Source organism: Mastigoproctus giganteus, chromosome 11 (assembly GCF_048544385.1).
Source record: "Mastigoproctus giganteus isolate SK-2022 chromosome 11, ASM4854438v1, whole genome shotgun sequence".
Lineage (NCBI taxonomy): Eukaryota > Metazoa > Arthropoda > Arachnida > Uropygi > Thelyphonidae > Mastigoproctus > Mastigoproctus giganteus.
Window position 1 is genome coordinate 42,855,211 of NC_143585.1, and position 13,416 is coordinate 42,868,626.

Here is a 13,416-nt window from a genome sequence, read left to right on the forward strand (position 1 = left end):
TTTTCTGGAGGGTTTCGTCTTTTCCTCTTCACGCTGACCAGGCATCTTGAAGAGAACCACTCTACATGTTTGTTGCCACCTAAGTGACGTAACCGGGCTTACCATTGAGAAGGTGTGCATGAGTGGATTTTAGGGAGACAGGCCAACCGGACTTCTCCTAAATCTTCTGAAATAGAAAGATATTGGATCCATCAGTGTTTTAGACTTTGTGTCTGATAACACACACAATGACACCCTTTTATCGAGAAGGATTTGAAATGTTGACAGCTTATCATAAATCAGTCAAAAATGCTTTGCTCTGAAAGCATCCTTGTAGAGACTAGGAGTGACAAACATTCAGAATAGCTGCACCAAATCAAATTTGGGGGGGGGGGGCGAAGATGCCAATCACAGTAACATCTTAGGTCCTTGATGCTGTTGCAGGCATTCTCTCAGGTATGACAAGCTATGCATGCTCTCTGGGAGGCTAAAGCAGATGGAACTGAGGTTTTGGTAACACTTGAGTCCAGTAGACTGAATTTTGGTGAAGGCCACTCACTCTGCGACAACCAAATCCTCTGTTTCACGGTTACTAACAGTCTCACCTTAGTGATGGTGAGTATAATCCCCATGTGCAAGGCCTGAAATATGGCACGTAGTATATTGGAGGTAACCACCCAGGTGTGAACCAATGCACACAAGGAATGCCACACCACATGGAGGAATGCTACCCCCCTGTATCACCAGGCAATATTAGCTAGTAGATGACTCTCATCAACCAGTGCAATACCACCATATTGCTTACTGAAGGCCTGAAGTGATGGAACTCATGTTTAGTCTCCAGAGAAAGCTCTGGTAATTCCCCCCCCCTCCCCCATCTCTTCCATCATGCAGTATGAGTGATGTCTTTTGAGATTATGATAGGCATCATGGTGAAATTCCAACCTTCTTTGCATTTTGAGGGTACAGCTCTAAAATGTTTTTTGCAGAATGTCCACTACTGGACCAAACCTCATTAACTCTCTAAGAGGCTTCTGGATCAGTTAGTGTATGATCTCGCTGCCTCTACTATGTCAGATAGTGACTGGAGCGAGTCTGAGTAATGTGTATGTGGGTGGTTTATCGAGGCCATGTTATGTTATTTTCTTGCCACGTGTGCAGCATATCCAAAAATTTCATTATTTCATACATGTCCTCCCACCTTTTCTTACTGCTGAATACAGGCAGTTCTCGCTTTATGAGTTCTCGTGTTTGCGAGTTTTTTTTCCCCCAAGTATCAAGTATCAACAAAATCGAAAATATGAACATTAATTGCAAAAATGAATGTTAAATATTCATAAATACCTCATTTCAAACCACGTTCATAGATATACAGTACAGTGTACCCAGCTTTACGATATTAATCTGTTCCAGAGACACCATTGTATCGTTAAAATATCATAATGAGAATCCAGTAACACTGGTTTTTTTGGTAATTCGTTTCAAGATCTTGGAAGTTGAAATTTTCGCTGTATAAGTAAGCTATTTATCTCTCTAAAATGTCATTTTTAAGGTCACGAGCGGGACCCTAAAATTGTAAGGTAAACTTGTTACTCTACACGAATCATGTTAGTTGCAATTTGTGTGTGCCATTAAAAAATGCTTATGCATGCAATCGTGAAATTTATAATTAAGAGATTATCTTGGAAACAAATGCCTCTTGAAACATTTCTGAAGAAGATGACTCCCGTTGCAACAAACCAACGAGTGCCGAGCCAATAATGAGTGATCAAGGAGTGTGCATTTAGTCGATGATGATGAAGAATAAACTTGCTTTAACATTTGTAAGTCTTAAATAATTTCTCTATTATTATAATTTGCTTGATTTTACAGGCTACATTTTAATTTCTTTGGATAAATCAATCATTGTTTAAACACAAACTAATTAGCTAACTAATTTCATTGTTGAGAACGTAACCCCTATTTTTAACCTTATGTCTATGTGAAATAAATTCCTGCTTTACGAATTTTCGCTTTACGAGCGCGCGCTAGGAACGAATTAACTCAAAGTCGAGAACTACCTGTACATCACGAATAGTCAAAACAATAGAACATACTTATCTGTGAAAAGATGTAAACCTCCATTGTTTGGATTCCTATCAAACACTTCCTTGTTCATTACACTAATATATGTGGTCTCAGTTCCGATCTCAGTGATGTCCATTTCCACCTAGTCTGCCAAGCTCCACTTATTTTTTTCTTTTCCGATATATTCCCAATTATTACATGGTTCAAACATTGCTCATCTCAATTGTCCTAATTATTAGTTGTATGATTCCTTTTACTTCAGCGATAGTATCAAACTCATCTGTTGCCTCTATCATTCTCCCAACTCCACTAATCACTTAAAACTCCTTGACTTCCCCACTTTGAAACTTTACTTTCTTCTGTCCAACTTTCCTAACAGTGAGGTAATTTTCTTTAGTGATTTTTGATGTTCACAACTCCATCTGACTTCCGTTTTCTATTAACATGGACCCGGCTGGTCGAGATACTGAGTCTTTTGTGGTTACTGTTGACCTTGCACAGATTGTTCATTTACCTACCAGAGTACCAGACAATCCTATCTGCACAGCCAACATCCTTGATCATTTTGTCACAAACAACCCTTGAAAGTACACAGTTGAGGTGAGTGGTCATCTAGGCACCTTAGATCACTACTTGGTTTTTTTCCAGTGGAGCCTTTCTCTCATGGCCATTTTCAATCTTGTATTGTGTAGATTTATTTTCTTCCTTTCCTTGATTGGATTTACTGTTTTAAATCTTCTAATGTCAACATTAGTTCAGTTGATGTCATTGAAATTATTCTTCTAGGGATGAAATTATTTATTCCACACTCCTTAAAATTTTTCATTCTTTATCTAAACCTTGGTTTTCCAATAAATGTTCTAAGGCTGTTCAAGATACGAATGTTGAATATTGCAGTTGGCTTGCATCCAAATCTCCAGGTTTGTGTTCTCTCTATGCCAAAGCTCACAACAGTTATAAAGCAGTTATTAATCAGTCCAAACTAGGTTTTGAACAGGCTAAGATTAGAAAACTTGCTTTTTGTCCAAATGGTAGTTGAGGATTCTTGTCTCTTGCCAAAGCTATTTGGCTGCAACTTTCGCCCATTACTTTTCCCACTTCTATCGAAACTGGATGGTTGTATTGCCACCTCAGCTAATGATAAAGCTGACTTGCTGGCATCCTACTTTTCTTCTAACTCGGGTATTGATGAACTTAGTAAACCACCCCTTACCATTCCCAGTATTCAATTCCTGCTATGGTCTTCCATCAAAAGGATAGCAAAATAATATCAAAACAGTCTCAATGCAAATAAAGCACCAGGTACTGATGCTATTTCTCCACTTGTTCTCAAAATCTGTGCTGAGCTTACTCCTGTTCTGCGTCACCTTTTTACACTTTTTTATTCCACCAGCATTTTCCTTTCTGCTTGGAAATTTGCTCATATCCCGTCAATTCCTAAAAAGGGTTACAAATCCCTCCCCCTGTGCAATTAACGTTCCATTGCACTTCTACTCTTTCTAAAGCAGTGGAGAAATCCATTAACCACCAACTCCTAAACTATATAGAAACCTTCCATACGATCAGTGATTGCCAGTACAGATTGTCAGTGTCGATCCACTTATGATATACTGGCTTATGTTACCTATCTACAGTCAAATAGTCAAATTTTGTGGAAAAGTTTGGTGAAACTCAAGCAGTTACTCCTGACATTTTGAAGGCTTTTGATTGTGTTTGGCATATAGGTCTTCTAAATAAGCTTCCATCTTATGGTTTGCCAACTGTTTTTTTGTAATTGGGTATCCAGTTTTCATTCCAATTGCACACTGAAGGTGATGGTAGTTGGCTCCCTGTCTTCTGACTTCTTAACTAATGCTGGTGTTCCCCAAGGTTCAGTTCTTTCTTCCACTCTTTTATTCTTGTATATTAATGACCTTCTTCCATTGACCTGATATCCTATGCACAGTTTTGCTGATTATAGCACATTGCATTCTACCTTCCAGTTTTGAGAACCTTGCCCCACACAAACGAACAGCTTCAACTTCTCAAATATCCTCTACCAGTTCCTTAAATACTGTTTGCTAGTTAATTTTCCAATAGGGCAGAGATAACCTAATTGATTTCAGTGTTCTTAAAACTCATTCCTGTCTTATATTTCATAAAAAAGATCCTTCTGCTCCTATGCTTATCTTCGATGGCACTAAGATTTCTAGACAAGATCACATATCTCTTTTAGGGGTTACCCTGACTTCTAATCTCTCTTGGCATAAGCACATAACAAATATTGCTTCTTCTGCATCTAAAAAAACTGGTTTTCTCTTTCACTCTCATCAATACTTTTCTTCCAAACAGCTACTCATTCTGTACAAATTTCAAATCTGCCCTACTGCACTCCTGTGGCTTTGCCCCCAAACCTTCTCTCAGCTGTCTAGACTCCATTCAAAAGAGGACAGTTTGGTTAATTACTGATCCACCTCTAACGAAGTCTCTCCACTGTCTGTCTCATAAACGTTCTGCTGAAATGCCTTTTCTATAGATACTTCCATGGGCACTGTTCTTCTGAATTGGCTTCTATAATTCATGTTCTCTCTCTCTCTCTCTCTCTTTTCCATACTAGTCTGAACATGTACTGCAAGCAGTCAGCATCCTTTTATTGTCCAGCTTCAAACTTACAGAACCAACTTTTCTTCTTCCTGATTTATTTCTTCAACTTCCATTTTTCTGGAACAACCTTCCTTAAATGTCTTTCTTGAAAATTGCACATCTACAGAAATTCAAGTCTGATCTCAATAAGAATCTTCTTTCACCTTGTCAGCCTTCAACCCATGTAAGGTACTAAGTTTTATAAGTTCTAATACTTTTTGTGCTTTGGGATTTCATTTAAAAAAAAAAAAAAAAAATCAATTCATTATCCAGAAACATCTCAGAATGGTATCTGAAGTGTCTTGAAGAGGAAATCTCTTCTTAACTAAAAACTGTTGGAGTGACAGTTGCAAAACAAATATTCTTCCATAGAGCTGGAGGTCTAGTACCTACTAGCATTCTCATCCTTATTTCAGTACACAAAGGTCACAGCTGGGTACTAGCAGTGATCACTGAATCCATATATACTAACCTCTAAGATGTTTTAATCACCAGAAATATGGATACTTATAAATGGCCTGTTATGGTGGCATTGCATGTACTCAATGTAGGCCAAAGGACCATCTGCAAAGCCTATATGTATTAATTGCCAAGGAGAACACCTTGCATATTCTCGAGCATGCCAGAGGTGAAGGGAATAAAGAGGAATACAGAGACTTAAGGCTGTTTGAATGTATTATACCAGAAGGCAAGAAAATAAGTGAACCAGTAAATAGTATTAGTATTTTAAGCTGTAAGTGATGCAAGGAAGCAAGCATATACAGTAGTATCAGCAAAAAAAAAAAAAAAAAAACTATCTCATTTGTTCATCCCATATAATAATTTGTCTAATTCTTCCTTAAGTTTATTTAGACTATGCACTTCCACAACACTAGATGGCAATTTGTCTCCAACAGTGTTGAGTTCATAGAAAGGATCCGCACTATATCCATCTCGCAAGATCAAGTCATGGCATCGTTCGATGTCGTATCACTCTTTACCTCCATCCCTGTAGAACTTGCCATCTCTTGCGCAAAACAACTCTTGGATAATGATGGAACCCTCAGCGACAGAACTAAGCTGACGCCTGATGACATTTCTGCCGCCCTCAGACTGTGCTTAACAGGGGGTGCAATCATGTTTAATGATTCAATCTACCAGCAGATACATGGCACAACCATGGGTTCCCCTGTCAGCTCGGTCACAGCAAACATCGTGATGGAGGAGTTAGAGGGACGTGCGTTTACACACGCACCGGATCACATCGCCTTTTGGTGTCGCTACGTAGACGATGTGTTCGTAGTGATCCCTAGAGACTCAGGTCAGCGACTCCTAACCCACCTCAACTCACTGTCGCCCTTCATAAAATTCACGATTGAGCTGGAGTCGAACAACTCTATACCATACCTAGATACACTTGTCCGGCGCGAAGACACATGCTTGAAGACGACGGTTTATCGTAAGCCTATGTGTGCTGGCCAATTTACCAACTTCCAGTCAGCACACGCACGGGGCCACCTCCTCTCAACCGCCCGAACCTTGCTAACTCGCGCCTGGACACACTCCAGCTCTGCTGATGAAAGGCGCAAAGAGATCACCAGAGTCAAAGTAGACCTTACGAGGTGTGGCTACCCCATCCATGTCCTTAACAGATGTGATCTACAAGCACGCGACAACGTGACGACCAACAGCAACGCCAACAGTGACGAGTCTTCCACGAGGGCATTCATCCCATACTACCCCAACCTGTCACAGCAGATCGGTAGAATCCTAAGATCGCATGGGGTAAAGTGCATCCAACTCCCAGGCAAGAAACTGCGTTCTCTCCTTTCCAACATAAAAACACCTGTCCCCACCCTTCTACAGAGTGGTGTGGTCTATCGCATCTCTTGCCGTGACTGCACGAGCTGCTACTTTGGAGAGACTGGACGTCGTCTCGAGAAACGCCTCTCAGAACATAAAAGGGCGATCCGTTTGGCGGATGTAGAACACTCAGCTATTGCCGAGCATGTCTGGACAACCCACCACGACATCGACCCACACCGCGATGTCGTGGTTGTAGACAAGTCCCACCATTACCTAAGGCGCACCTGGTTGGAATCGTTAAGTATAAAATGCTCGGATACCTCGTTGAACAGGAACAGTGGTTGTCAACTTAACCCCATCACAGAAGCAGTAATTCTGTCCATAGACAAACGCTGGCCACGTCACCACCATACGTCACAGCCACAAACATCAACAAACAATTAACCACGTGCCTCACGCACCAACCTGGCAGTGCATCTCTATTCTAACTGCCATTCAAAGTATTTTAATCTGATGAAGGCTGCCACCCAGCCGAAAGCTAATTCATTTATCATAGTTTTAATGCTCTGTGTAACAAAAATAAAATAAATTATGAATCCAGAGCACGCAGGCGTGTTTTATTATGTACTAGATGGCAGTTTTCATAATAATCAGTCACTCTGACTGAAAGCAAATTTTCTTGCATCTGTCCTACAACCATCCTTTTTCAGTGTAAGTTTGTCCTGTTATGTGTTTCATCTTAGCAAGAGTTAGGATGTCATCCACTTTTAATTCACTCAATCCATTTAAGGCCTTAAACACCAGTCAGGTCCCTCTGCAGGTGCCTATTCCAGACACTGCAATTTGCAGAACGGATGACTGTTATGGTAAGAGTATCTTTTTGTGTCCCTGACTAATCTTTTTACTCTTCTTTGCACCCGTTCCACCAAATCCGCATTCTTCCTAAAAATGAGACTTCCAGACCCATAAGGCAGTACTCAATATGTGGCCTAACTTATGCCGTATACAATGGAAAAATTATCTCCTTGTTCCTGCCAGCAAAATTCCTGTATATCATTGACAGAACCCCATGAACTGTCCTAGTAGCCTGAATGGCATGAATTTTTCTGAAACACTGTTTCAGAAAAATTCATGCCACTCAGGATATTTCATGCATTGAATTTCCCTCTGCATTCAACACACTGTTTCAGAAAAATTCATGCCACGCTGCACAATTATCCCCAGGGTAATTGTGCAACATGGCATGAATTTTCTGTTTAAACTGCCAGTTTCTGATAACTTTTGTAATTAACATGCCACTGTTGAACTAATTACAGTGAATCCTTTTGATATTTCATGCATTGAATTTCCCTCTGCATTCAACACAACAGCAGCACTTTTCCTATGTGGTGGTGTTAATTGTGAAAACTTAGCCATTACAATAGTGCAGAATACTCTGCTCATGATGTATATGCACTGTATTTATACTGCTGCTAGGGTGATGCAATCACCCTAGCAGCAGTATGGCATGTGACATTATCCAAGAATGCTTGCTGGAGATACAAAGGGTACTAGGAAAGTTTTGCAATACAGCTTTGTTTATTTAATTTTTTCAAAGTAATTTCCTCTACATTCAATACACCTCTCCATCCTCCGAAACCAATCTTTAAACCAGTTCTGCCAAGTTTCACTAGGGAGTAAAGCACACTCGTTGTCCCAAGCCCGTAGAAGGTCCTCATCACTGGAAAACTGCCTCCCTTTTAGCTTCATTTTCACATGCGGGAACAGTGCAAAGTCGCAGGGAGCAAGGTCTGGACTGTAGGGAGGGTGTTCGAGAAGTTTCAGTCCTGTCGTGGTCAAATATTCAGTGCGGGCTTTGGCGCGGTAAGCTGGAGCATTATCGTGATGGAGGTACCAGGTGTCCATTCTTGACTTTGGCCGCAGGTTCTTCATAAATCCAATGACTTTAGGCAGGCATTGTTCAGTATACCACTTAGCTGTGACTGTCTTCTGCGTGTCCAAAATGACACGTTCCACAATTCCACTCGATTTGAAAAATACAGCTATCATTTTCTTCTTTACAGATCGAGATTTTCTGACAATTACGGGTGTGTCGTCATCATCAAAGACCCAAACTTTGTTTTGAGCCTTGGTCGGCAGATCGTAATAGTACAGCCAAGTCTCGTCACCTGTCACGATGTTGTTCACATACCGAGATTGTCCCTTATCAAAATTTTTTAACATCTCCCGGCACCAAGTCACACGTCGTGTCATCTGCTCTTCAGTCAGTTGATGCGGCACCCAGAGAGAACAAAGTTTCTTCACGTGCAAATGATCTTGCAGAATCGAACAAATTGCTGGTGCATTTAGGCCCAAAGTATCCTCTATCTGTTGGTAGGTCACTCGCCTGTTTTCGTCAAGCATTTTCCTCACAGCAGTAACGTTTTCCTCCGTAACTGACGTTCGTGGCCTTCCGGCCTCTCAGAATCCTCCAGAGTGAAATTTCCCCTTTGGAATTCTCTATACCACCTGAATATCGTTGTACGATGTGGACAATCATCATCTAGTGCAAGAGTCATTTCTTCTAAGCACTGGTCTATGGTTAAACCACGCATGAAATTATACTGCAAAACTGTCCTTATCTCATTTCGTGACCACGATGCCATCGCAAGCACTTTACACTCTCACTACTAATGAATAACTGAGCCCATCGACTTGGCGCGGGGGCTACTATGCACGTATGAACATGTCTCAACATGCACCAACAAGCAGCTTCCTGTGATTCATTGTTGCGTCATATTGCAAAACTTTCCTAGTACCCTTTGTAATTGATGCAATTACAAAAAACATATGATATATTAACAAATTCAATGAATTTTGCAAGTGATGCAATTTTTTTGAACACCACTGTATTAATGTAATAAAAATTCAACATATAATAAATTTAATAAAAATGTGAACTGCTGCTTTAATTTAATAGGGTTTATGATAAAAGACGTTGCCAGGATGGGGAAGTTCTGAAAAAACTTTGTCCAAGTCATTTGGTAAGTTTTTTTCCATATTCATAGTGAAATATCCTTTTTACTGACATAAGAAATTTAATTAATTCCAAGATGAGAACAGATATACTAAATATTCTTAAAGTACTATTTAATTGTCTAATTGATTTATCTGTTAATTGACTACCTACTTTTAGCAGCTCAATGCTAAAGAAAAAAAAGTCATTCTACTTAAATCTTAAAAATACTATATTGCAGGGGTGGCCAACTTAATTTGTGATACGATCTACTTTTTTTCTTCAAAATGTGCCGTAATCTACCATCTCAAGAATTTCATTTCACATGGTTAAAAAAGTTAATCAACTGTTTTAACAACAAAAAGTTAAAAAATGGTCTGAACACGTTTTATAAATTTTAAAATTAAATACAATTCAGAATTCTTATTTTAAATTCATATGTATATAAATTTTTAATTTATGTGAAGTTTGTGTCTTCATGTCATCTGCCAAGCTTTCAAAATTGGGGATATGCTGTGATAAGGCCAACTGTAAAGAATCTTCTGTATGCAAGTCTGTAAGAGTAGAGCGATTCTTTGTTTGTTTCAAATACAAAAAAAGGCTGATTCACATAGATATATGGAACCAAAACAGAAATTTAAAAGTTCACTGCATTTTTTTACATTTGGGTACTTTTCTTGGCAAACATATTTCTAAAAGTCTTTTTCTGATGATCTGGCTTTTAGGAAGATATCATTTTGCAATGTTATAATTTCATTTTTAAGTAATATTTTCTCCATGTGAAAAATCTCAGCATTTTTTTTTTATGCAATTTGTTTCGTATCTAAGTCGACATTAAATGGATAAGAAATATATTGTACGTCTTCAATTGTTTTAAAATCACTGAATCTGATTTCAAAATGATCCACAACTTTCTCAGTTTCAGAAACATATTTCTCACCATTTAATTGAAAAACAGGATATTTTTGCAAATGATCTTAGCCGACCGGGCTAGCCGGGTGGGTAAAGTGCCTGCCCGGCAACCCAAAGGTCGTGGGTTCGAATCCTGCCTCGGGCTTGGATCAAAGTACTGCAAAAACCTTGGGAGGTGCATTATGGCCACAGAAGCCAATGTGCCAACAACTACCAAAAAAAAAAAAAAAGCAAATGATCTTGCATATTTGCTAACTGATCAATTTTTTTTTTTTTTCTTTGAGAGTCTTAGCCCTTGCCAAAAATTTATATTTATATGCAGAAATACTACTAACCGTGTTATCCACATTTTTATTTTTTCCTTGTAATTCCAAATTTGGATCACTTAATTTACCTTTAAAATCTGCCAAAAAGCCAGATCGCACAACCACTCTGTATCTTGTAGCTGCTGATAATCATCTCCCCTTTGATCAACAATTTTTTTTTTTTAAATTTCATTTAGCAAATTTCAAAATTTCTATAGAAACTTACTCCGACACAGCCACCTTACATCTGTGTGTAATATCCGATCTGGTTCATTTTCATCTGTTTGCATTTCGAAAAGTCTCTTTTGAAGAGATTTTCCTCTGATGTAATTCACGATTTTGAAAGCTATGTCCATAACACTTTTATTATTTAATCTTTTGCTGGCTAACACTTGTTGGTGGATGATACAGTGGTAACTCAAAAAATCTGGGAATTTATCATCCTTTTAGCACAATGTGATTAATCCATTAAGATGCCCCATCATTGCTTTAGCTCCATCTGTTGTTATTGATACAAGCTTAAATAGTGGTAGTTTAATTTTTTCAATAAAATTTTTGAATGCGTTAAATATATCAAGACAGCTAGTTCTTTCTTTTAACAAAACCACACCGAGCAGTTCTTGTTTAGTGGCAGAATCATCGAAAACCATGCAAATAAAAATGAGCAACTGAGCTGTATCACTGACGTCTGTAGATTCATCCAGTTGTAAAGAAAAGGATACACAATTAGTAATATGAGCACACAACTGTTCACTCACATTTTTACTCATTTTTTCGATGCATTGAATCACAGTATTTCAAGATAATTGCAGATCTTGAAGAGCACTTTTAATTTCATTTTTGTTCTTAAAATTTTCAAAAAGAGAATCTATTTTTAAAAATTCATATTTGATGAATTGACCATCAGAAAATGGTTTGCATTTTTTTGCAAGAAGATGGCTTCCATTTAAATGATGCTACGCTACAGTTACTGCTTTAGATTGTAAATTAGGTGTCATGAAGAAATTTTGTTGTGCAAATAATCTTAATTTTTTCTAAGGTCATTATTAGGCAGAAAATCTGATTGGTATATACCATGGAGTGTGTTGAAGTGCCTTTCAATTTCCTTTTTTGGGTATAGCCACGGAAGCATTGGAAATCAAAAAACATAATTTTTTTTTTTTTTTTTTATCATTACAAAAAATATACTAATTCCCGCTCTTGATGAAAATGATACGTTGTGCTCTTTTTCATAGTATTCATTTTAAATCAAAGGGTATTAAATTAATGCGTAAGTACTCAGAGGCAGATTGGCCATAACATAAGACTTACTGGGAAAACCCCAGTAGGCTGGAAGCAGGAGGCAGATATGATTTTCAGTATTTCACTCTGACCTCCGATATCATTATTTGTTGACTAATATATGAACACTAAATGCACAAAAATCATAATAAGAAAAATATGGATCTTTCCTTATCCACAGTTAATATGAGTCAAGTCATTTGGAAATTTTGTTTGCTGGTATAGTAGTCGTGTCATAAACACTAGTATGAGGCCACTACAAGTTTTTTCCCAGTAAGAATTTTTGACACAGTCTGCCTCTGTAAGTACTGTGCAGTTATTAATATTAAGTAAGCTAAATAAGAATTCGACACATACACTATGCTCTCCAAAACGTAATTGTGTGAATTTTCACTAGATGCACATAGCGGCTGCGCACCGACAAGAGTAGTCAGGTTCAACGGATTTGTAATAAGCGTATGCAGTGCGGCACGTAATAATAATAATAACATTTGGATTTTGAATAATCTATTTTTTATATATATTTAAAATTCGTTGTGATCGACCGAAATTAAAGTTGAGATTGACTTGTTGGCTACCCCTGCTATGTTGAATGGCTGAGTACGTTAAACACAGTCATTGTCTTAGCTTAATATGCTTGTATACAGTTTGACATAGCCAAATGCCAAAGTATAGTAGTACATATGGAATATAATATAATAGAATATTTATATTAGTAAATTAATAAGAGGAGTATACCTCAATATAGTACGTGGAACACTTCCGTATGATACCCTCCAGAAATTAAAACGGAAAAAACGAAAAAATCGACAACTTACCGGTACATTAAAGTAAAATATAAATAATTAAATAATTAAAGTAAAATATAAATAATTAAATAATCAATTTAACACAATTCAAAATCAATTCAAAACAATTAAAATTCAAATTAACGCAATTAAAAGAATCTAACGAAAATATTCAAAACGATTTTCCTTCCTGAAGCTGACAATGCTTTTCGACCGACTATAATATTTAGATATTTATATAGAATATTTAATATACTTGAATTTGCTTTGATCACAAAATACAGTTAATGATAATATTCTTGTTAGAATGCTAGTTTTAAACTCTTCTGAGTTACATGATTGTGCTAGAATATAAACAGGATGTTTGTTTTTTTATATATATTGTGACTATCTCAAACAAACAAAAAAAAAAAAAAAATGATGAAGAAATTAATGTTAAACATATTAGTTCTGTTATTTTATTCTTTTTTTTTTGGGGGGGTGTTTTCCATTCATAACTTGGATTTGTTTTGAAGTAACTTCAGTAATAGAAGTCTCTTCAGAGATTAAATTGATTATCATTATGTATGCAGTTACTAGGATGGGATACAAAGTAATGCTGGTTTTACTACTAAAAAAATATTTAGGTAAGAAAAATGTTTTTTTTTTTTTTTTTTCCTTTATCAATTTTCAACGTAATATG

General features: G+C 37.4%; 1 protein-coding gene across 3 annotated transcripts in view; it reads left to right on the forward strand.

Moving 5' to 3' along the window:
- The window catches only part of LOC150077951 (DDB1- and CUL4-associated factor 8-like), a 227,606-nt gene that overhangs the window by 143,189 nt on the left and 71,001 nt on the right, over positions 1-13,416 (forward strand). For all 3 annotated transcript variants that reach the window (XM_090385203.1, XM_090385204.1, XM_090385205.1), the window contains exon 6: positions 9,413-9,476. In XM_090385203.1, the coding sequence (XP_090241329.1) occupies positions 9,413-9,476 (64 nt within the window). The remainder of the gene's footprint in view (positions 1-9,412; positions 9,477-13,416) is intronic.